This window comes from Gymnodraco acuticeps, unplaced genomic scaffold (genome assembly GCF_902827175.1).
Source record: "Gymnodraco acuticeps unplaced genomic scaffold, fGymAcu1.1, whole genome shotgun sequence".
In the NCBI taxonomy this organism is placed as follows: Eukaryota; Metazoa; Chordata; class Actinopteri; order Perciformes; family Bathydraconidae; genus Gymnodraco; species Gymnodraco acuticeps.
The window spans coordinates 609,396-634,010 of NW_022990856.1; the positions used below are offsets into that span (position 1 = coordinate 609,396).

The window sequence follows — 24,615 nt, forward strand, 5'->3', positions numbered from 1 at the left end:
ACTGAAATATATGGATGTTATGTGACGGTATTTCTGAGGAAAAGTCAGCTGAAATGGTGGCATAGTTGCCACTGCTTTACGTGTCAACAGCATGTTTGAACGTATTTGCAGCAGTAAATGTGGCTGTTTGGCCACTGACGTTGCCATAACAACACCTGAATTTAAATGTGCAACCTCTTTTTGTGACAGATTTTTGCATGAAATTATAATTCTTCTGATTGATATTCCTATTGACAGCTAGTTTCTATGTGTACATTATGAGATGGACAGCCAGCTAACAAGCTTTCAGATCAAAGCTAATCCAGTGGGGCTCCTGAAAGGGGGCAAGGGACACTATGCTCCCAAATATTAAGCCTTGACCCCCATCTTAAAATTGATATGATCACAAAATGATCTGCATTGTCGGAGGCCTTTTTTCCTCATTATCATGTCAAATTGTACAGCTTTCCTTAGTTTTGAATGCAGAAAGAGGACTATATTAGAGTATCAAGTGAAAATGACTATATTAAAGTATGAAGTGAATATATTAAGTGAATTACTCAAACTGCATTTGTATAGGAATGATTATGTCCTATTGGCAGATAACTACTCTAACAGTGATATCTACAAGAGATGTACATTTAACTATTTTCAATTGGTTAGTATTACATTTTGTAAGAGTGTGGTGACACTCATTTTAATGAAGACACATTTGTGTATCTTGAAATTCATTTATTTGACAGAGCTGGAAACTGATTGACTTACATACTTGTTTGTGTTTACCTACACAGTCATCACAGATGAGCCAAACAGAGTAGAGGATGAAGAAAGGAGAACAGGAGAAAGGGACACACAAGAAGGAGATACAACAGACAAGAACAACAATGGAGACAACAATGAACAGGAACACCAGAACAGACAAGAGTCAATGAGTAACATGACTGATTTAGGGACTGCAGATACAGGGCCAAGGCAAGTGAGACATCACTGCTTTCCATCCAGCATGTTTGGCCAGCAAAAGAGATAATTTCAACCGCAAACAGCAAGTGATGAGGGATTATTATTTCCTCCTTCCATCCCTTTTTTCTGTTTAATCTGATTACTAACAACTTCTAATCATTTGACATAGTTTATGATTTAATTGGAAAATGAAGTGTTTTTAAATAATAAACCCGTTTCTGATTCTGATTCTTTGATTTTTGTTGACATATGGGTGTTGAGAGATGTATCCATATCTCTTAACGTTGCTCTCAAAGTGCACAAGATTGATGCTTTTAACTTCAACATTAAAAAAAATTCTTCCTGGGGGACCCCAGAGGAGGTGAGTTCCCTCAAAATAGCACTTTATCTCTGCTTATGTAACTCCGGTGTAGTGTCCCCTCGGCAACAGATCACTCAGAGCTGGTGATTACTTTCCTGCATTTCAATGGACAGCATAAAAGGACACGTGAGCTGGGTTCTGGTGCTCAGATTAGCTATTGATGATCACGTTGATAAATCATATAAAACCAATCACACAAAAAACATGTTGCTGTGACTGTGAGCATTAAACAATTAACATTAAACTAAACAAACACAACAGTACGTTATTGTCCTTATAAAATAAAAACATACATTTTGTCCACCGAGATAATACAGGCACCTTACCCTCAAGAAATCCTCACGTGCTATGAGAATCTCCCACAATGCATTGCCGTAACAAAGCTAATGCAGGCACACGTTTGTGACACCAGATGGCGCAATTGTGTATCTGTGTGTGGAGAGTCTTGCAGTAGAAAATGTGACTGTAGCGCCACCACTGTGGGCTAAGCCCCGAATGTTTCCAAGTCCAGGCAACGCCCCTGGTCTGCAGAGAGAATTTCGCCGCGATCTGTTATCAGCCTGCAGCCAGGGAGGAGAAATCAGCAGAGCTGCCTGCACTGAGTGTGTGTGTGAGGAAGTCGTGGATTGGTCAATTTGGACCAATCAGCGGGGGCTTAACGTAACAGCTCCGCGGACGTAGGCGGGATAGGTAAATTTGAGAAACCGGCTCGAGATACACTTTTTGTTATATTCCATGGAATGCTCTTAACATCCCGATAGCAATGAATATCTTAAGTGTTATGACAACAAATCCATCAAAAAATGTCATCTGTGGAAGCCGTAGTACTGTAAAAAGCACCAATCATTTTAACCGGTCCACAAATGTATCTCGTGCCCTGGTCATGTGCGCGTTCGTGTGTGTTGGAGGAGGGGCTCTGTAAGGAACAGAGACTGTATATATAAAAGCAGGGCCGCCCCTGGCCAACTTGGGGCCCCAAGCGACATTGTGAGATGAGGCCCCCCCCCAACCGACAGGAGTGAAAAAAAAACATTTTGGAAACAAAGTAGGCTACTTTGCAAATATAATTCCTGTTTATTATTATTATCAGCACTTTTTTATGCAGTGAGGTAAATGGTTGTGCATGTATGTCGTTCAGTATGCGTTTACAGGTAAATACGTCTGCATTTCCTGCCAAATACTAGCCTCAAAAAGATTAAAATATAATTAATGCAAATAAACTACTTCTACTAATAATAATAATCATAATCATAATCAATAATATAAATACTATATTATTTTATTATAATATAGTTGTAATATAGTCAAAACAAAACATGCTTATGACATGCTCAAAAACTGATATTTCTTAAATCTGTATTCAAATGTAGTTCCCTCTGTCAGCAATGTATCAACAACTACTCACACATTGCTATCAGTATTTCTCTGTGTTGTGGTTGACATGATGATGACTGTTAGGAGTTAAGGGGAGAGGCTGAGCATCACCATGAAATGTGCAAATTGAGATAAAAATGAATATAAGGGGGAAAAATGCTCCATGTTTTTTAGGCTGTAACCTTTAACTGTTATGTAAGCCAACTAGACAGACAGTTTATCACTCTTCCTCCTGTACATTAGCAGATAAAAGGCATAACATACTTGAAGAATGTTAAATAAAGAATGCTGGAAATAACTGCATCTCCATTAGCCTATATTCTATGCAGAGACTGCCTTCTTCATGTCGTGAATTGCAGCTGATGTTTTAATATGGCAATTGGCAATTTGACTTATACAACATTCGCAAGTTGTACATTTGACAATAACCCACCTTCGAGTGATGCTCTAGTTTCTTCAAGTTTTGTTTTTTTTCCCTCTAGCTTGCGCCGGACTGAAACTGTCTTTTCACCGACATCTCTTCACCTGCACTAGTGGCCGTATCAAAGCCGTGATTGGTCAGATGTCGATTCATTGCAACGGTGTCGGGTTACAGACGTGCTCCCCTTGTCACCTCTCACTCTCCCGTGTCAGCCGGGGGTGCGCGGAGAACTGAGCGGAGAACTGCGCACAGCAGCTGAGGCCCTCTGGGCGGGGCCCCCTGCGCAAGGCGGGGCCCCATGCAGCCTGCGTGATTGGCCTGTAGGGAGGGGCGGCCCTGTATAAAAGGACATAAAAACATAAAAATCGGACATAAAAGGTGAGGAAGTAGCAGATTTTTTCCGGTTGTGTATGTATTTTCAAATTCTTGCGCACTCGAGCTGGTTTCTCCAAGATTACCTACCCCACCTTTAACCACCACACACTCTCTATGTAGGTCTAATGTTGCATTGCCTGTGAATTCCAACAAAGAATGAAGAAAGTACATGAACACTATTTATGCCTTTTATTATGTATTTATTTATTAGATGGGACCCTATAACTTATTTATTATATTGCATTTTATTGGTGTTATAATTGTGTTTACATTTTAAAATGTTTAAGAATAATTTACATTATCGCCAATTATATTCAGCACAAAATATTAATATAAATTCTTTTTAATAGTTATCAAATCAACACTGTTATCTGACAGAGATGGAAAAAGTACTCATATGGTTAATTTAATGATAAGAATATATCCGACAAACATATTAATAATAACAGGGATGGAAAGTCACTAAGTATAAGTATATAACATAAACTGTAATCCACTTCAATTCTGATTATCTTGAATCTTTCTTGAGAACTCAATTTTGAGTAAACTATTCATACTACACTACAAATCTATCAAAGATCAATATCATACTTTAATCCCTCCGCATTTAGAATTAATAACTACCTATTACTTATTCAGATTACGATGTTTCATACATAATTCAGATTTTCATACACATGTTTTGATGTCATTAGTGTAATATCCATGCAGAATGCTTCATGCAATGTCAAATTTATGTTTGATTTAATTTGACATCAGTTGCTTTGTTCGAAGAGCACAAAACATTATATTCTTGGCAAAAACGCATGTACTCACTTGGACCTCATCCTAAGGAAAGCGTTAGATACTGTACAAACAAGTTATTATAAGGTTTTTCATACGATATGCAGAATGTGGAGAAGAGATGTTGCTGTTTGCTGGGGGAGGGGGCCTCCAGTGTGTTAATCCGGCCATGTTTATACAGTATCAGTATGTGGGAGTGAGTGTTTTCAGTACACGTTCATAGGGAAGCAATATTGCAGAGTATGTTAAAGCTACATTTCATGTTGTGTTGTGTGCACTTTTAGAGACAGCAACCCAGAAGCCTTTCACCAGATTTATTCCAAGGAAGAAAAAAAAATCTCAAAATGTCATCCATTTGTCTTCTTGTCAAAAATGTCCTTGATCTTTACATCTGAAGAAAAATAAGACCACCAGCACTCAGAACAAAACAAATAATTAACAGATGACTGGATTTAGCTGTCCGTATAATCATGTATACATTTCAGATTAAATTGGGATATTATTTGTGGTAGATTATCATATGTATCATCTAAATACACATGTGGTTCTCTCCTCTTTCTAATAGTCAAAGTTTGGGGTTGTTCAAAATGGCATGAAAAAAAAGAGAACAGGACCACTTCAAATACATTAAAAAATTGAATTCTCCCATTGTAATAATGAAAGACAATCAAGTAACATTTCTTTTAAAACTTTGATATTTACAGCAATTCTATTTTTGCCACTTTTAACAATTATGTCACAGATTTGTATTACAATGACATTACTTCACAGGTTAGAGTCCTGCTGTTCTGTCATGATGGGAAAGATTGTGTTCATAATTTCTTGATAATGTATCAGAAGAAAAGTTTTATAGAAACACAGCCCTCGACTTCACACCAACATTAGAGAACAAAAATAACTGTAGGTATGCCTGTTTATATCTTTGCAGCTTGGCCAGGAAGTAGACAATGTTTGCTTGGCACAGTTAGCCCTGACTCTCTATGACAAACAAAGAGGGGACGGATACACACTCAGTATAGAAAACTGTCTCTGGTCCGGACACTCAAAAGCATTTTAGGATTACATTTGTCACAGGCATTTGGATTTCTTCTTATGGAAACATCATGAACTAACACTTAAATGCCTTTGAAAACTCAGAGCTAAAAATAATTTAACAAGAGGCATAGGTATTTACATAGGAATCTATGCAACGTCACAGAGGCAGACACTTTGTATTGCACATTAAAAAGGCAGGTACATATGAAACAGTGGTTTAAAAAGAATAAAAGTGGGATAACCACATGTGAGTAAGAGAGAGTCTACAAACACATCTGTACGCCCTTTGAGAAATGTATCGTAAAAAAAGACCAAGGCAGATCAAACCATTGCATTCAATCGCACTGATGCATATCCCAAAGTAAGTGTATAACACATAAATCAAACCTCTTTGCTTACCAATTAACCATCATCCCAAATGCAACCTCGTGAGACCCTTTGAAGGAAAAAAATATATTTATTAAAATCCTATGATAGCAATATTTTTGCTTTCATCTACCCTCACTTTCATTATGAACACTGGAGGTTTGCATCTGCATCATCATCAATACCAGCGTTTCTTCTTGATCTCCATTACCGCCAGTCCTCTCTCTTATCTGCTCACCCACTCATCCGTCCACTTCTTTGCTCTCTCATTCTCATCCCTCCACACACTGCCTACATGCAGTACTGTTTTCAGACGTTACTCTTTGTGTAACTATTGCGTGGTTGTTTTACCCCAACTCTGCAGCATTTCATATTTTAAATATTGTTAAGTAAAACTGAATATGGCATATTGTAACACAAAACCCCATGGCCCCCGTTCTATATGAGGCACAATCTGAGAACTTAACATTATTTGTATTTCTGGATGCAGCAATAGTGAACTGTTAATGCTTTCAGGACAGTCATTTCTGTGATGGCTACATCTCGAGTTCCTTCTTCTTAACTATTTTTTGGGTGCATTCATAACTGAAAATGCTGATGTGTCTGCCTAATAATTCACTGGTGGTGGTATATATAATTTTAAATAGAAAGAAGTGAACGTGACATCTGAGGTCTTCACACAGGTATTTCACAAATATACATCTTTTTGAGCATTGTGATCATTCATTCCCCACATTGATACTCAAACTATGTCTATAACAAATATACAACATACATATTAAACAGACTCTTTATTTCAATTTTCATATATTAAAAGCTCTAAGAAAGGCAGCAGAGATGCGCAATAAGGCAGATCCATATGACACACTGAATGACACACTCCATATAACACGCTCTACTCTGGCACATTTACACTAACAGATGAGATGGATCTTTTAAAGGGCTTCGGTTGCTCACTATCTAAAGTGGTTTATGAGGAAGTCAGTCAACTAAAAGTAAAATGAAGTGAGATCGGTGCGAGAAAATAGGAAGGATGGCAGAGGGTGGGAAGGATGACAGAGAAAAATTAAGTGTTTTAGGTCATGATCGACCTTTATTTGAGGTTTAGATGCATCCTTGATGCAGTGACATGCAGATTAATGCACAGGGAGTGTGTGTTTAACGTTTAATGCATGAAGTTGGTGTTATGGCCAGGGATCTGTGACTCTGTCATTGATCAGTGATTGTCAATTTGTCCGTTACATTTTCCCAAAATTGAGGACACATGAGGGTTATAACGCTCTGTGAGTAAATTAACTAAATCTCTGTCGTACAACATGGTGATGAATTAATTAAATATATTTTGAAGAGCTGAATACAAAAATCGTGTGTGATGGTATAAAAAATGGACTGCATTAATTTCTTAGCCATGGAGAAATCAACACTGACATAGAATAAAGGAATAATACATGAGGTGTCCATACAGCATGCATTCATAAGCATCAGGTGAGGGACTATGGCAGCTGCTTGTGTGTGAACAACGCTGAGCCATTGAAATCAAAATAAGCCATTATGAAACAGTTTACAGAAAGTATAGCACTTTATCTCACTGATACATGTTGAAGCAGTCTTTTCCATAAGAACTGTTTTTTGTCTGTTGTGTGTCGACACAGTATGCACATGTACATATGTTTGTCAGTGTGTGTGTGTTTTTACAATCTTAATCAGGACCAGTGCTCTATGAATGAACTTGTGACCTGTGTTTAAAAACTCATTTTTCCAGTAGAACTTCTGAAAAAGACAAAAGTCAACACCTTCTGCTTTCCTGAACCAGAGACACAAGCAACATGTGGCGTCTAATCACTGAACCGGCTCAGACGGATCTGCTCGTTTCAAATCACTCATCTGATTTAATTAGTTTGAAACTTGTTCTGTCCATTCTGCATGACCAGCTAAACATCTAGGTGATGGACAGCAGAGAGGTCCCTCCCTCTTGGGTCACTCCAAAGGTATCCTCGGCCTCTTACTGGACCACAGAGAACTTCAAGCTTCCCGCTGTCGTCACTGACCGCTCCCTCCTTCTTCTTCTTCCAGGCACCCATTGATGCAGTGGTCGTCGCTCCCGAAAGCGCCCTGGGACTGCAGCAGCTCGTACTCCTGGTCCAGGAAGTCTAGGCTGTTGTTGCTAGGCAACCCACGGACGGAGAACTTGTGGGACACTTTGGTCCACTGCTCTCGATTTGCCGCCACTCTCATGTACAGCTCAGTGGCCTCAGGAAACAGTTCAGAGAGGAGCCTGGAGGACAGAGGGCAGTGTTGGCGAGTAAAAATATGATTATTGATATACAACGAAGTGTGGTTTTAACGTAATTACTTTACAAGAAAATATCTTTATCACACCCGTGTTAAGAATTTGGCCATGTCTTTACAGTCCCAATACAATTGATTAATACTTTTATTAAAACTAAAACACCACTGTATTGTGATACACCTGTTATATATTGGAAAACAAGGAAACAGTTCAGAGAGGAGCCTGAATGACAGAGGGCATTGTTGGCATGTGAGTTAAAATAGGAGGCTTTGGTCTACTTTCTGAAGTTAGGTGTCCACGGGATATTTTAAACATCTTTAGCGTGCCAGGGCTAACTATTTTCCCAATTTTTGCCCCTTACAGTCCCAAATAAAATGTATTTAAACAACTTATACCTACTAATACAGCACTGTATATATTGTAGTGCAATGTGCACACTTTTACTTCATATTTTAATGTTTATATAAACATCTATTTTACTTTATTTTGCCTTTTATTGCACATTTAATTTGAACTTTTAATGATTGTACAACAAATAACTTTACTTTATTTGATCGTTTATCGCACATTTGTAAAAAAAAAATGAATTCAAAAAGTTTTATTCTATTTTTTGTATCTTATTTTATTTCATATTAAAATCAAGCACAGGTCATAAACCCAAGTACCTCGGGAAAACTAAGTATTTATTGTGGTCTTCCTGAGCAGCTGGCACCTTGTATTGCAGCCTCTGTACGAGTGTGTGAATGAGTGAACGCTGAATTGTATATGCCATGAGACATGAAAGAGCACTATATAAACGCAGTCCATTTAACGTCAATTCATATTCTGAAAAAGGTAAAAATGTAATTTATTACATCCAGCAAGAAGGTTTTGTTTTTGGTTTAGTTTCTTGGTTTTGCTGAAAGGTTGTAGCATTTGCCAATGAAGGAGCTCTTTACATTTTGGAGTGGATCCAAATGACGGGGTTATTTTGTAGGCTTTTCAAAGCTCTATGCTCTCAGACTGCCCTTCTAGTTTGTATTATCCTTTTTTGACTCACTGGCTGTAGACTAGTCTGCCTTTGGTTGCTTATTTCAAGTGGCAAAGACTGATCTTACTCTAATGTCTTGCATATCTTATTTCTAACAGTGATCTATAGTGTACAGCACGAATTAAGTTAAATCTGCATTATCCAATTTGTGGCTACTTTGGGGAAGTGCATTAGGTCCCACATAAAACAATGTCACTTATCAAGTCAATATGGCGAACATGTTACAAAACAAAGCAGACAGTGAGCGAAATTATCATTCATTTGGAGTCTCTGGCCGCCTGCCTGGCTGAATGTCAGAACAATATTCATTCTCTTTTCAGGTCTTTCTTGCTCCACAGGGAAATATCTGTCTTCATCAACACGTCGGTGTGTCAGCTGTTTGATTCTGACTGGGTGGCAAACAGTGAGTTTGTTTTTTCGAGAGCTGTAAAACTGTGGGGTCATAAAACCACAACAATGAGCTAAAGGAAGCTAGAATGGTCTGTGAAGCTCAGGGAGAATAGTGCTTTTTATCAGTGGGTTTTTCATTGATCAGTTGTACAGTAAATCATTATCATTATTTTGATTAGAGTAGCTTTAAATGATCAAAAACACATTTTCACTGAAGACAATCCAAATCCAGTTTAAAGTTATATATGTTCGTGTTGAAATGAGATTCATACTTTCAGTTATCTCCCTTTGTTCAATAATTTCAATGTTGGGACAAAGGTCAGTCCTTCCCCTGATACAAAGTAGTTTGAGATAAAAGGGTTCAGGGGAAGAGGTGGGATGTTATAGCACTTAGTACGTACTTGTAAATTGGCATGGCGATATGTTCCATGAAGCTTATCTGTAGTTCGGGGATGTATGCTTTCTCTCGGTCCATCATCTCACTGGGCCTGTTCCCCATGGCTTTTTCCTGCACACACAGACGAGTAATGAGCTCTCTAATGTATAAAACACCAAACACTTAAGATACTTATTAAATGATTTAACATTCAACAGGCCATGTACACTGGCACATACCAGATCTCCTTGAGAGAAGAACTCTTTGTAAATCAGCTCCTGTGAACACAAACAGAGAGACATCTGTTATTGTTAATACGGTTTCATATTCATGGTGACGTTGGTAAAGCTTAATTAAATATAGTTATGAATTGTCCCAGAATAAAGTAGCAAATATCAACTGGAATCCTCCATAATTATATATTTTAGGGACAGACCAATTTTCTGTTTACATGTTTGTTTTTAAAAATAAACACAAGTATTCAATATTTGATCCAAATATAACCTTAATTTGACTTTGCTGAATCATTTGTCATTTGTCATCATCACATTTAATTATTTTGTGAAATTGCGTTTTTGTTAATCCCCAAGCATTTTCTGGCCATTGAGAAAAGAAAGTACCAATTGAGACCAAAATAGACCAGAGCTTGTATTAAACAGAAATGTGCTTCCGTTTTGGGAGAAAGGATTATAGTGAATTTGCTGTACTGTAGGTGTTTGGAGATTTAGGGTTTAGGGTGTAGGATTTAGGACAAGGGTGAGGAGGGTTTTGCTACTGGAAAGGGGGCAGACCAAGATTAAGCATAATCCTAAAATGGAGTTTCACAGAATCGAGAATAAAGGGTACATAGACAGAGAGGTTGTTTCCAAAAATACAGCTAAGAATATCTGATCCTTATTGTCACATAAATGCATCAATTTACTGTGTAGTAATTGGGAAATGGAGAATGTAAGGAATGCACTGCTGAAAATAGGAGATGCAATAACATTATAGAGTAATATACAGCATGAGTAACAGTGACAGGATATACATGCTCTGAAACTGCATTACAGCAGTCCTTTCACTTCATTAAAACTTTTTTTGTATGAACTTGCAACAAACTGTTTGAAATGACAGGGCAATTTGCAAGTTGTGATACATTGATTACTAAATATTAATCATTGTTCACATTAAAAGGATGATTGAACTAAAACAATGACAATCTCTGGACTGAGACACATATACATGAGTGTACAAATGGCTGAATATTTGTAAAAGTGTTTAGCACAAAACACATACAAGGCTGTTCACAGGATAGGACCCAAACTCTGCCTTCTGATTCATATATTGTTTTCTTTTACATAAACAGGACTCTCTAAAGTTATGACGGATGGACGTATGCAAAAAATCTGTTTGTGTTAAAGTTCATCAACAACACACTCAGCTATATGTGCGGTTACATATGTCACATTATAATGTAAAATATAGACATTGGTGTAGACAGAGACTATAAACTGACAGCAATCTTGCGAGTGGTTTTCCAGCCCTTAGTTTGGTCTGACAGGTCACACGATGTCATCAAGAGGCACAGCAGCATGGAGCGGTGGTTGCGGTTTTTTGGATCGTATCCATCTGAAACACACACATGCAAAATAGTTACTCTATTTTATCGGCATTAACAGACATACATTTTAACTAGGCAAGGCGAGGCGAGGCGAGGCAATTTTATTTATATAGCACTTTTCAGCACGTGGCGATTCAAAGTGCTTTACAAAATAAAAACAAAAGACATTTAAGAACAAATATAGCATAAATACATTATTAAATGACATTTAAAAACAGGCATAAAAAGCAAAGATAATGAACTAAAATAAATAAATAAACACAGCAGGTACAGAATACATGACTAAAAGGCATACTGTAGTAACATGAAAGCTTTTGGAAGAACGTATGAAAGCCACTGGTAATAACTCTAGAGTTCATCACACCTCAGTAGGATTTAAGACATTTAACTGATTCATATTTATTTTTTCAAAACTCATTGCATTTTAATGTACTCAAAAATGTACCACATTGAATGTTAGGTCAAGGCAATTTGTGGATTTGGTAGGGAGAAATTATACTTCAATGGTATCTTAATACTGTATATTTCCATTCTGTGTTGGGTTAAACTATTTTACATCCATAATTGACAAGTGACACACTGTGGTGCAAGGCATTCAGTAAGTCATTTAGAAGCTTTTAATGTCCTTGAGTTACTTTAACAGCACACGATAATTCAACAGAAGAGACTTTCACTCAGGATAACTTATAATTGTTTGCATTCAGGCGTAGCAAACTGCTGGCCAGGAGGTTACAGCCAATTATTTTATGTAAGAGTGCAGTAAGCCAGGGCCTTTTCAAAAGGGTAAATAGTCCAATAAAAATATAGGATTACTAAGACTGTTAGTGATGAATGCTGCAAGTTTGACCCTCAGATCCAGGAAAAATACAACTGAAAAACTATGAGCCTTTTGTGTTGGGTCGACTAGGGAGCCAGCAGAGGAAATTGGTTTATAATGTCACAGTCCGTCTTGTTTTATTTGCGTCAAAATTGACATTGATTTACTTGTTTAATCCAAAAACGATTACAATTGTTGTTCTACTTGTTTGCTAACATGTATTTAATTGGCATTTTTTCACTAAAGAAATCAGCCCATATTTTTTGAGGAGAAATTGAAAAATCTTGGTTTGTTGTCACCAAAAATGTGAACAAAGCCTCCCTTTGCTTTTCATGGTTGTGAGTTTAAAGCAAAAGTAGAGATGTGTCTGTGCATACTGAACTACTGAGGCGTACCATCAGCCATCTTCTGCAAGTCCTTGAAAATGCGTAGGTGGTGAGCCAGGTCTGTAGCCAGAATGATGTCTCTGATCAAATCCAGCATTCGTGTATAATCCTAAAAAAACATCAACATGTACTTAAGCTTAAACATAGCTGGATAGCAGAATTAAGAACATGTTCATTATAATTAAGAGACATTTGTTAATTGCGAATGTCAGATTTGAATAGTTTACCTTCCTGTTGAACTTCTCAAAGATGTTGCAGCCGTGAGTGTTCAGGATGGCGATGGCCTGGGCAAAGTGATGTCTCTGTGAGGCACATAAAGCATGATGGGGAAAGTAAGTACATTTCAAATCGCTGCTTCTGAAGGAATGTTAAGTCAGGTTGCAATACAACAAGCAAAACCAGTTTACATGCCTCCCAGTGCCTCATCACTGCTGCATGGAAATCAAGTTTGAGTTTGGCCACTAGGTGTCGTATCAGCACAAAACAATATTAGTAGATCACACATACTGAAGTTCATCAACATGGAAGCAACAAACAAATATAGGACAATTCTACAAAGGTTAATTCTACATATTGCACAATTGAATGCGCTCATTAGAAGTGTGGTCATATTAAGTGTATTGTTGACTGCATTGTATTCAGAGGTGATTCTCATATTCTGATTTCCTCATTTGTGTAAATAGGAAGGACCAAAAAAACACCTCTCAACTTAATATATTCATGACCTTTCACAATACATTTGTATACAGGTACATCATGTTGTTTGAGCTCTGTTTCCAGTCAGCTCTCCCACATCCCTGTGATGTAACTGGTTGTGAGTTTACCTCCATCACAGATCCCTCTGAGCTGTAGAGAGCAGCCAGCACCGATTGCTGAAAATGGAAACAGACAGACAAATGAAACACTATCCTTTCAGTATACACATTATATTGATTCAAATGAAACAACATCATTTGATAACATCCTTTAACTCTACTTGTCAGCTTGAATATGAAAGATTGAAAAAGAAAAATCATAAAAGAAGCTGCTGAAACGATGACCTTTGTTGCATAATAAGAGCTGGTATGTGCGTCATTTAGGTGCTGGAGGGTTAAACATGATTACAGAGGAGCAGTGCGAAATGTTTTTATAACACAATGACATCTAGTATCTCACTGGGGCGAATTCACAGACTGAGAGACGCTGACGTCACGATGATCATTTGTTGATATTAAAAGCCTGAGCTTAAAACATTTACATTTGTAGTCGCCCTTTTTTATGTTGCAGGTAAAGTGATACTCTGCTACACTTCCTATTAAGGAGGTTCATTACCCCTTTCCATAATTTTCAACGCTTCATTGTAAGCCCTCTAAAAAGGCTAAAACATAATTTATGCTCTTACTGAGGCGACTTGGAAAGAATTGTTGGTGCCACGGTGATCCAAGTCATGGCACATACAGGACACAAAGAGAGCAAGAATCTCTATTTCCCTAAAAGAAAGAGAAGAGAGAAGGAGGGTTAACGATCAAAACAACTGCGTTTAGCTACTTCTGTAACCAAGCGTTTTACACCTACTCGAGGTAGTTGGATAGCCCTAGGTTTTTGTAGAGCAGGTAGCAGAAGTGTGAGACAGAGAAGGCGTGCATCCAGTTGTGGTAGGGGGGGTCCCTGTAGCCTTTCTTCACCATCAAACAGAACCTGACACCAAAGCAGGAGTTTTATTATCAAATACAACACAGCATGCCACATCTAGCACATGTAAACTCATTATTTTCCAGCTTCAAGGTTTGTTTTGGTTCTATTTAATACTTTCAATTTAAACAAATGTATAACTTTGCTGAAATGCTGAATCGCAGCACCAGGAAATGTTCCTACCTCCCAACGCAAGGAGCGATTTTGACTTGAAGTTAACAGTATATTAAAATAATTGGTACCACTTTACAATAAGACTACCCTTATAAATGATTCATAAAGGGTTTATAATTAGGTTATGAATTAGGTTGTAAACACTTTATTAATCATTAAGATCCATTTATAAACCAGTTCTAACATAGTTTTCATACGTCAACACAGGCTCACTATTTGGCAAGATGACTAAGCCTTATATTAGCTACTTAGCGAGAATCAACTCAGTGAGCAACAGATACCAAGGATGCTGGCTGATGAAGAAGACGAAGTAAGCTAAGTAGCCAATATAAGGCTTAGCAGTACAGATAGATGTGGGCTCACTATTTGGCAAGCAACCGGTCACAGTCACCCTGTTTATCTCATGTCTTATAAAAGCTTAGTAATGATTTTTAAAGTGTTCACAATCTAATTAATAAATGAATTACAAACTATTCGTAAACCATTTATAAGGGTAGTACTTACTAGTAGTAGTAGTAGTAGTAGTATTACTTATTAGGTAGAGCTTCACTGTGATGAGACACTCCGTGTAATCACTCAGTACGAACTCCTAATTCTTACATCTTGTATGCTTCACTGCAATCGGGAGGATTACACCAATGATAATTAGAATACATCAAACCTAAAAGCACTTAACTTTAACAATCTAGAAAGAAGTTTGTGTGATATAATGATGGAAAAATAAGGACCTACAAAACAAAAACTGGAAGTATTCTTAATAAATAATGAGGTAAGATAACATTTGAAAGCAACTGGAGGACACACTCATACACACAACATCTTAAATTGTGTCAATGAATTGATGGAGTTGTCAGACCTGGCCAGAGTGTTCAGGTCAATCTTGTATGTGTTGATGAAACCCATGTCTTCAAACATGCTGAGGATGCCCTGCAGACACACACACAACAGGATCAGTCAAATGTTTCTGTTTCTTTGAGCTTCCTCCACTCTGTGTATCTAATCTCTCGTTGTCTCTCTTTTTTCTATCACATCTTCTCTGAACCTCTGTCTCTTACCAGCGGCGTGGTGTCATCAGGGAGTGAGCGAGGTGTGTACGTGAACTCGGCAAAGCACGGGTGGAACTCCAGCACGGGTTCAACCCCCGTCACCAGCAGCTTAGTAACCTCTTCCTCTGAAACCTGCAACATACACATACTGAATCATATTGGGTAAATAATACGGACAGTGTCAGTAAATAAAACACGCCTCTGAGCGAGAGTAAGTGAGATGCACAATAGTGATTTTACCTTCATATGGTACATCATCATCTCATTGGCCAGGTGGGACCTGAACTGAGCTTCATGGACTCTCTTGTAGAGCAGAGACTAAAGAAACAAACAATTTGATAATAAACCAACAGTTATGTCACATATTACAGGCTACTGTACGATGCACAGTTCAGATACAGCAAGCAAGAACTCTTCATTTTTCTCAATTTTGAAAAATAGCACTTGGTAGACTCGGTCTTTGGCATTCATAAGAGCATGATTTATACTTTGTCACTAGTTTTTCAAATATTTGTAAGAATATCTTCAGAAAATCAGCAGTCAAAGCGTTGTCTCCTGCTTATTACAGATCATCCAGCCGAACCTTTAGATACCGGTCACAGCATACTGTACACACCATTGATTAATAATATATATATTAACGAGCTGCCTTGAAGGCAATACGCTTTCATATGAAATATCTTTACAGTTTATAGATAAACCATTGAGTATCTGCAGTTATTCAGAGGACACTGCAAGAGCTGCTAAATATGAAGGTGGAACAGAAATGCTCATCACTGCTGTACTATGACTATCAGCTCTTCTTTTCCTACCATCCTTCTTTCCTTACTTCCTTTCCCCCTTCCTTCTTTCCTTCAGACTTCCTTCCCTCCTTCCTTTCTCTATCTATGGTCTCTTCTTTATCTCTATATTTAATGCAGTGCCTTTCTTTTGGCACATTATGTGAAATCAGATGTGAATCCTTTAAATTACTCAAATCAAGTGTGACTGCTTATCGGCATTCTTTAAAGGGAAGATAAATAAATCCAGTTGAATCATTTTTAATCAACATTTCCTCTATGTTCTGGTAAAAAATGCAGTAATGACAAATATGATGAAAAAGTTTTATCGGCAAACACGCTTAACAGCGAATGAAAGCATGTGTTTTAATCAAGATACTAAATATTGGATTATTGTGATACTTGCAAAGGATAAGAAATCAATTCAAACTTTAAAAAACGTATCATGACAGCCCATCTTCATCATCGTCTTCATGGGCTGCATACACCAGCGTCTGAATGTGTGTTAATGGGTTTGCAGCAGTCAGTGCCTCTGAACTACGCCATAGAAGCCACTCAGCTCCATCATAGACTGAATCTCTTAAGATTTCCCTGGAGGCTTTGCTCTGCTCTGCCTTGAATGAGCGTTTCGCTCCAACTGAACTGATCCCATTTTCCCATACAGGATTGATCTCTCTGACAGCACTAACAAAAGACCTATCACTCTTTTAAGGAGAAAGGGACTCTTAGTACACTAGTGTGAAAGCCTATTATTTATATATAGAAACTTTTCCTTAATTCCTCTCGCACAGTCACATTTAATTAATGGTTACTATTGGGATTACAATATTATACATTACATTGTTTTTGTGAGCTATTCATCAAAACCAAGCGGAGATAATGAGCTAGGATTGTTTACAATGAGTATGAAGAAGAATGTGTAACTTAGAAATGCTGCATTAATTCACTTTTAAATTGCTGAGATGATAAAAAAAAGTGATAGAAGCTGTCTTCCATGAACTCAGACATTTAGGTTGTTAATTCATATGTAAATGTGTAGTAGATGTACTCAATGCTTAATAAGCTTGCTTAACAGCATGACCTATCTGTTTCCTCATATAAAAAACAAGTGAAAGGCAGCTTATGACTTTAATGCAAACTATTTCATGCCTTGTCCATGACCTGATGTCGTTGCCTATTGAACAAGCTGGAGCAGTAAATGTAAAATGAATAGAGTGTCAGTTCTTTCAGCCGGAGAAGAGACGTACATGAGCGAGGCTGATACCACAGTAGATGGAGAAAGCCATGGCAAGGTCCTCGTCGAAGCGGTTGAACCATGGCCCGTTCATTTTATTCACCAACTCAGCGACTCCAATCACCTCTAAAAGATGAGGATTCAAAGAAAAGAGAAGAAGAGAGAAGTACAGATGAAGAGGAAAATAAAGGTGGGACGTACAGTGAGGTTGTGAATTGAGAGAGTTGATGAATAAGGCAAGGACGTCAAAAGTGCAGAACAGACGTTGAATAAAATAGAGCCACTAATTTAAATTGATTAGACACTGCAGCTGAACCCAATTGCACAAAATAAAAATCTGAATTGTACCTCTCAATCGGAACGTTTTCTATACAGAGACATATCACAGAGCATCTAAAGTCAATCTGCTTGGATACAGCAAGAAGTCGGGAGCACGAAAGTCTGGAGCGTGATCAAAGAGTTTTCTAGTTAGTTGCCTCTTCAGCACTTTAACATTTAGGAGCAAAGAAAGTTATGAAACAACTCTTTGTGCTATTCTGAGAGAGAGAGCCTTTGTGGAAATGTAGCATCGTTTTTTAAAAGGGAAAAAGGAAAAGGAGGAATGTATTGTAGAGGAGCAAATACTGAATCTGATACTTAGCAGCCTCACTCTTTCATTATTAGGGCTTAATTGGACTCCTCAGGGGTAACTGGGCAGATAACTCCAATTAAAGATAACAGATGTTGTAAAAGAACAGCAGAAAAAGATTTAGTTATGATGTACCGAGTTGCTTGAAAAGACTGTCCAAGAGTAGCGGAATGTTTTTTATATTGAACTTTTAACCTAGAATAATGACATTTTGGCAATTCAAAATGTTAACTACAACCTACCTACATATTTATGTCTTTTCTGATTATTTGGATAATTATGATTTGTTTGCATGTTTTCACTTATTTTCCTTGACATTTTGCGTTCCCAATTAATGGTATTGTTTAAATTAGTTTTCTTCTCATTAGCTCCAATTTGATGACAAAGTTTAGATAGAAAAAAATAATGCGTGACTTTTTTGTATGTTAGGTAGAAGAGTGTGTGTGTTTGTTTGTGTGTGTGTGTGTATAAGTCATTGTTGCTACCATTGCTCTCATCTTTGATGGGGAAGCAGAGGATGTTGCGAGTCTTGAAGCCTGTGCTGTCGTCCACACCGCGGTAGAAGAGAGGATGGGAGTATGCGTCCTTAATGTTCAAAATCTGACCTGTGGTCGCCACGTGACCGGCAATACCCTGATCTGCTGGAATGCGAAACTCATTCTGCACACACACACACACACACACACACACACACACACACACACACACACACACACACACACACACACACACACACACACACACACACACACACACACACACACACACACACACACACACACACACACACACACACACACACACACACACACACACACACACACACACACACACACACACACACACACACACACATACTGCTTATGTCATCAGGAGACACTTTGCTTCTTTTACACGATTGCTTTTAATTGATTGTTGACAGTACAGCCAGACAGGAAATGCTCAACAAAAGACCCTGACGACATCCTGCATTCCAGTCTGGATGGGGACCTTTGTTGAATGTCATTCCCTATTTCTCCGTTCCATCGCATCCTGTCTATCTTGACTGCCATCTCACTAATAAAGACATTATATCTCTCCTCTAAAAGGTCACAGGAAAGACACATGCACCTCTCTGTGTGTGTGCACATGTGTCTCACCTCCTCGTCACTGACCACGCCTCCGTCAAACACCTTAGCCACCAACTCATGACTGACTCGGTCCAGCAGGAACACAGAACAGCTGTAGAAACAGAAAGACAACAGACAGTTAGAGGTGGGACAGAGAATGAAGCAAAGTGGAGAAAATTAGAATGTTCTATCTTGTTTCATCTCAGGTCATTTTGTACTTTATTTAAATGCAGCAAGACGCTTAAGAACAAATTGCACAGATAGTCTTTTTAAATGGAGATGAAGACATTCACACACACACACACACACACACACACACACACACACACACACACACACACACACACACACACACACACACACACACACACACACACACACACACACACACACACACACACACACACACACACACACACACACACACACACACATTGAAGCATCCCTTTGAAGATGAATCAGAGGTCTTACATTTCGGCATCACTGAGGTTCCTGGCCTCCGCTACAATTTCCTGTAACAGCACTGACACATCATCTGAAAGGAGAGAGAGGGAGAGAGTGGGTGAGAGAGGAAACAAAAGGAAAGTGGAGGAAATTAAAGGAATAAAAGCAAAGCCCAGATAGACACAAACAGAGATCATACAGTGAGCAGCGGTACAAGATGATAAGAGCTTTTGTAATCAGCGGTTGGGTACAGTGAGAGGGCAATTTGCTGTACCGGTGGATCAATTATTTGCACCTGCAATCACGATGAATCCTCAATGACTTATTGTGCAGTTGGTGCTTACCGTTAGATAGAAATCGAAATGACTAAGTATAATTACAGGATAGAGAGGTGGAGCCATCACTTTCAATGCCCTTTTGATTTTATGGTTATGATAATGGGTGTAATCACCTTTTCGGTAGTGTCACATACAATTACATGCCCCATTCGCTTCACTGGGCGATCACTTAAATATGGGCTATTAAAGCAAATTATGCTACAACGTTCTTTCTTCACATACAGAGACTGGCAGAACTTACCCAAGTGTGTGAAGAGATTTTTGGCCACTTGTAAGAGTGCCTGGGTGAAGAAACAGGGGACACGGAACGCTCTTTAACTTCATGCATATTTATGGAGGCATATATAATGTGTGTATGGGTGAGTGTGTGTGTGGGCATGTGCAGTACCTGGCAGTCCACTTTGAGTTTCTGCTCTTTCTGGAAGGCCAAAGTTGAAGTGAGGACCGTTGAAGTGTAGCAGAAACAGTGCTGGATCGCATGCTCATCTGCCTCTGTGTGTCTGCGGCAGGGAACACACACACACACTTAGCTTGAATATTTACTTCAGGACGCAAAATAAATTTGATTTTCTTAATATAAATACTTTTTATGATCCCTTGTTTATATTAATATTAATTTATCTGACAGTGTAGAGACGGACTGGAAATGGGAGAGAAGAGGCTGCAATCGAACATTGCAATAATGTTGCATGAGTTGTAACCCCTCAGCTAGCAAGGTACCTTGTTATTAATACATATCTAAAGGTTTTCAACATGTGTAGCAGAAATGGTAAACTACTTTTTTTAATCTAGAAAAATTGTGATTATGGAGCGTTTTTCAAGCAAAAACTTTAATATTTAATTTGTTCTGGCTTCTTTAAAATGAGGCTGTGATGCCTTTTCAGTTTTATCTATTTATATATATCATATAAATGTGATATCTTTGGATGTTTTGTCATCTTGGGGTAAAAACAATACACGTTTCAGTACTAGCAGAAGCAAACTCTGGTTTCCTGTAAGTGCTGAATGGGACTGTGAGTCTTTAAATGAAATGACATGCAGGCAAATGAAGACTGATGAATGAAATGATCTGCAGTGATGTTGGTAATTTCCTGCAGTTATCTCCTTTTGCCTACAGAGGGCAGTAGTAGTATTGTGTGGATGTGCCGAGCAGTGTGTAGCTTGAGGGTTTATTATTTTACTCTTTCCCAGGAATCCTAGCGAGGGAGGCATGATTTAACCCGAGAAGGAAAAAAGGCCTGGGAAGCTCAATCTAAGGGCATTTAGGGTCACACTCTCAATACTTATCAGTCTCGTAAATCAAGCTGGAAAATTATTTTCTGTGGTACCAGTGGATATTACAACTTTTTTAGGAAAATGTGTGTGACCTGTTTGCTCTTGTGTGAAGCTGCCATGGGGTTGGCTGCAGTTTCTCAAAGGGCACAAACAAAACAAAACCCTGCCTCAGAAACAAATCCAACAGGCAATCGACATGGCCTTCTGAACATTTCTGCCAAATATCAACATCTACCTCAACTGGTGTTGGCCTTTTTCAAGTATTTTCTATTGTCATTATGCAACACAGGGTTGCACAACAGAATGCACCTCTAACCCTGTTAATCTATGTTATGAAAGAGAAACATGACAAAAGAAAACAAATACAGTAGTGCATCTCTGTAGAGCAGTTTTTGAATTAGCTTCAGAAGACATTTAAACAGCAGAAACACCAAAAATGTTAAATTCTCTGGGATGATATTATATTGTCAACATTTTCATTTTCAATCAGTTTTCACATTTGAGCACCAAGCAGCATTGGTTGTCTCTCTGTTATATAGCAAGTTCCAGTATACTGAATGTCCTGACATTTTTACACTCAGGGTGCGGGGTTATCATGAAAACATGTGACTCTGAAATTGCAAAAGGGTCTGATTCCTATATAACAGTTCACGTGTGTTTCCTAGGGCACCAGGCTGATTTAGGTTGCCAGGCTGAGACAAGTTACTCTGCATATAAATATGCAATCTATATAATGAGGGGATGTATGTTTGAGATAAATGTCTCGACTAAAATCTGTATGACTGCGTTCACAGCGAAGGATAAATGTATCACATTTTAGGCACAGTTGCCACCATAATCCTGCTGCTGTTACTATGGTAATGAGATGCCAGCTCTGTCATCAGTGCCACCGGCAGAGGGGGATATTATAGAACATGATCCCCTCTCATCTGTCTTAGTCGAGAGAGAGAGAGAAAGAGAGAGAGAGAGAGAGAGAGCATGGAAATAGGAGGGATTGACCTGTATTCGGGTGTGAGTAAGCCCCAGTGTGAGTGTGTGTATGATTGTGGGAAAAAGAAGATAAAATATATGAATTAATCAGAAATCAGCAGACATTTCTATAATTAGATAAGCAGAAATGTATGCAGCTTGACGTGGAGATGGTGACGTATGGATGCATGAATAGATGGACAGAATACATTGGCATACTATAAGCTGCTGTTAGATAAATCTTTGTGTCCACTATGAATCAGTGCTTCAGGAATTATGAAAATCCAAATAATCTTCTCCCTGACATCCCAGCATTTTGAATATACGTCAGCAATAAGCATCAGTTGATAAAGTACTGTAGTTTTAAAGGTTAGCCGGAGGAGCTTTACGCTATTATCCTAATAAACACATTTGAACACACTCTGCATGAAATGGTTCAATTTGATCCAATGATAACAGAATGTAATTAAGATGGCACTCGGGGAGCGGTGATTTCTGCCAAGGCCAATCCTTCTTTCAATTTTCAGTGCGTAACTTGGACGAACACAACGAAGATGTGTTGTATTTTAATACTCAGATCCTTTGATAGGTTGCATTGGCGTGTGGGGAACCATTTTTTTCTCCAATTATTCCAAAACCACATGAATGCCGCACAAATGCCTCTTATAGTCTTAACAAAAGGGGAAAGACAATTACTGTATCCCCCATTAATTCAGATCAACCAATGATGACATAACCTCCTTGGTGTAGGAGGTCATAGCTTACTGTGTGAACAGTTTGTCTTGCATACCTTTGCCCATTCTGCTTGTTGAAGGCGCACGCTAACGCCACCACCTGACCAGTCGCCCTGCTGACCACAGGGACACAAAGCATGGAGGAGATATCACAGCCCAACATGCTGGACAGCTGCCTCCGCTCCTCCTGAGAGAATGAGAGAGAACAATAAGGTTAATACAAAGGCGAAATGTGTGAATGGATAAGTAAGAAAGAAGGACAGAAAGGAAATGCTTCCTTACGGCACTGATGTCCTGAAGAGTGATAGACTTCTTCTTCTCGACAACCTGACCAAAGCGTCCAAACATCAGCTGGAGAGAGGAGAGAAAACGAGAGAGAGAGATAAAGGAAATGTGTGTAATGAGAGCCGGAGACAGAAAGAAACCAGGATTGCTCAGTGAGTCCCTGGAGATATAAATAAAGCTTGTTTATTCAGAGCGAAGTCTATTACCTCCCTTGTTAAAATAGCATAATTAACCCAACAAGGGTGTGTTTTCTCGTGTCCAGATATCTCTCTGCTCCAATGACTGTTGAGATTTCACACATCATTTAGCCGGAGTACATGCTTTTTTTCTGCACCATAGTGGAAAACCCTGTTCAAAATGCTTTGTCTGCACCACAACCAGGGAAAGGGGACTGTAAGCAACCAAAGAAGTGATTACTTGTGCAAATGTCTTAATTACAACCCCTGCCAGGGATTATAAAAGATTATATTTTTTAGGGGTGTCTTTCGTTGTCAGTCAAACAACCCAGGGTAACAACCATAGGTAACAACACAATGGCAACAACACTCCCTATGACACCATCTAATGGCCTCCATGGTTTAGAAACACAAGTGAATGATTATGCCACTTACTAATGCAGGCCTCATTTACTACACAGTGAACTAATTACACAAAATGATCAAAAAAGGCAAAAATGTAGGTAATGTGAAAAGAGGAAATTAATATATGTGAGTAATTCTTGTGTTTGTTTTCTCACCGGGAAGCTGATCTCCTCCTCCAGGACTTTGTCTCCAACAACCTAAAGGTCACAGAGGTCAAAGGTCACGGTTTAATTATCTGAGTCATCATTAATTTGGCAGAGGGCATTTATTTGTGTGCGTGTGTGTGTGTGTGTGTACCTGGCAGAAAAGCTGGTGGTTGTCCTCGGACACCAGTAGCAAACAAGAACACTGCGACTGAGTCTTCTCCTGGAGCTGAAGGAGAACACAAACATGAGTGCTGAAAGGGTGTATTATCTTATCTTAAATCTCAAACATTAAAACCTTGAATACATTTAGCTTTTATTTAAAGAATGCATTCAACTGGGAAATTAAAAATATTGCACATTTGTCCACGTTATTATATGTTATGCAAGTCACAGGGGGAACGTACGTCATCATACATTTGCTGAATCAGTTTTCACTGCATTTTGTTGCATATATGTTATGAAACTTTTTGGCAATTCATCGAGCTTTTTCTGTGTTTCTTTTTCAGAATGCATGCATAAAAAGAGGTGGATATCGGTCATAGATGTCTGTGAGGCTAAATGTAGAAGTGTGTGTGCGCTCAGTATCTCTGCTGCTGCTGTGCTCTGTAATGTCCGCAGATTTAAAACAAACTTCCTGCTGCTGTCTGTGATGAGAA

General features: G+C 38.5%; 1 protein-coding gene across 2 annotated transcripts in view; it reads right to left on the reverse strand.

Annotated features, from left to right (window-relative positions):
• Positions 1–4,553: 4,553 nt before the first annotated feature.
• LOC117557401 (cGMP-dependent 3',5'-cyclic phosphodiesterase) overlaps positions 4,554–24,615 on the reverse strand; it is a 157,987-nt gene continuing 137,925 nt past the window's right edge. For both annotated transcript variants that reach the window (XM_034233237.1, XM_034233238.1), the window contains exons 10-31: positions 24,111–24,185; positions 23,969–24,010; positions 23,230–23,298; positions 23,004–23,134; positions 20,358–20,469; positions 20,211–20,250; positions 19,659–19,722; positions 19,218–19,299; positions 18,564–18,738; positions 17,464–17,576; positions 15,678–15,755; positions 15,447–15,569; positions 15,248–15,318; positions 14,101–14,223; positions 13,928–14,015; positions 13,371–13,418; positions 12,774–12,848; positions 12,556–12,655; positions 11,239–11,351; positions 9,980–10,018; positions 9,766–9,872; positions 4,554–7,929 (exon numbers count right to left, since the gene is read on the reverse strand). In XM_034233237.1, coding sequence (XP_034089128.1) covers positions 7,695–7,929; positions 9,766–9,872; positions 9,980–10,018; positions 11,239–11,351; positions 12,556–12,655; positions 12,774–12,848; positions 13,371–13,418; positions 13,928–14,015; positions 14,101–14,223; positions 15,248–15,318; positions 15,447–15,569; positions 15,678–15,755; positions 17,464–17,576; positions 18,564–18,738; positions 19,218–19,299; positions 19,659–19,722; positions 20,211–20,250; positions 20,358–20,469; positions 23,004–23,134; positions 23,230–23,298; positions 23,969–24,010; positions 24,111–24,185 — 2,103 coding nt within the window. In that variant the 3' untranslated portion in view covers positions 4,554–7,694. The remainder of the gene's footprint in view (positions 7,930–9,765; positions 9,873–9,979; positions 10,019–11,238; positions 11,352–12,555; positions 12,656–12,773; positions 12,849–13,370; positions 13,419–13,927; positions 14,016–14,100; positions 14,224–15,247; positions 15,319–15,446; positions 15,570–15,677; positions 15,756–17,463; positions 17,577–18,563; positions 18,739–19,217; positions 19,300–19,658; positions 19,723–20,210; positions 20,251–20,357; positions 20,470–23,003; positions 23,135–23,229; positions 23,299–23,968; positions 24,011–24,110; positions 24,186–24,615) is intronic.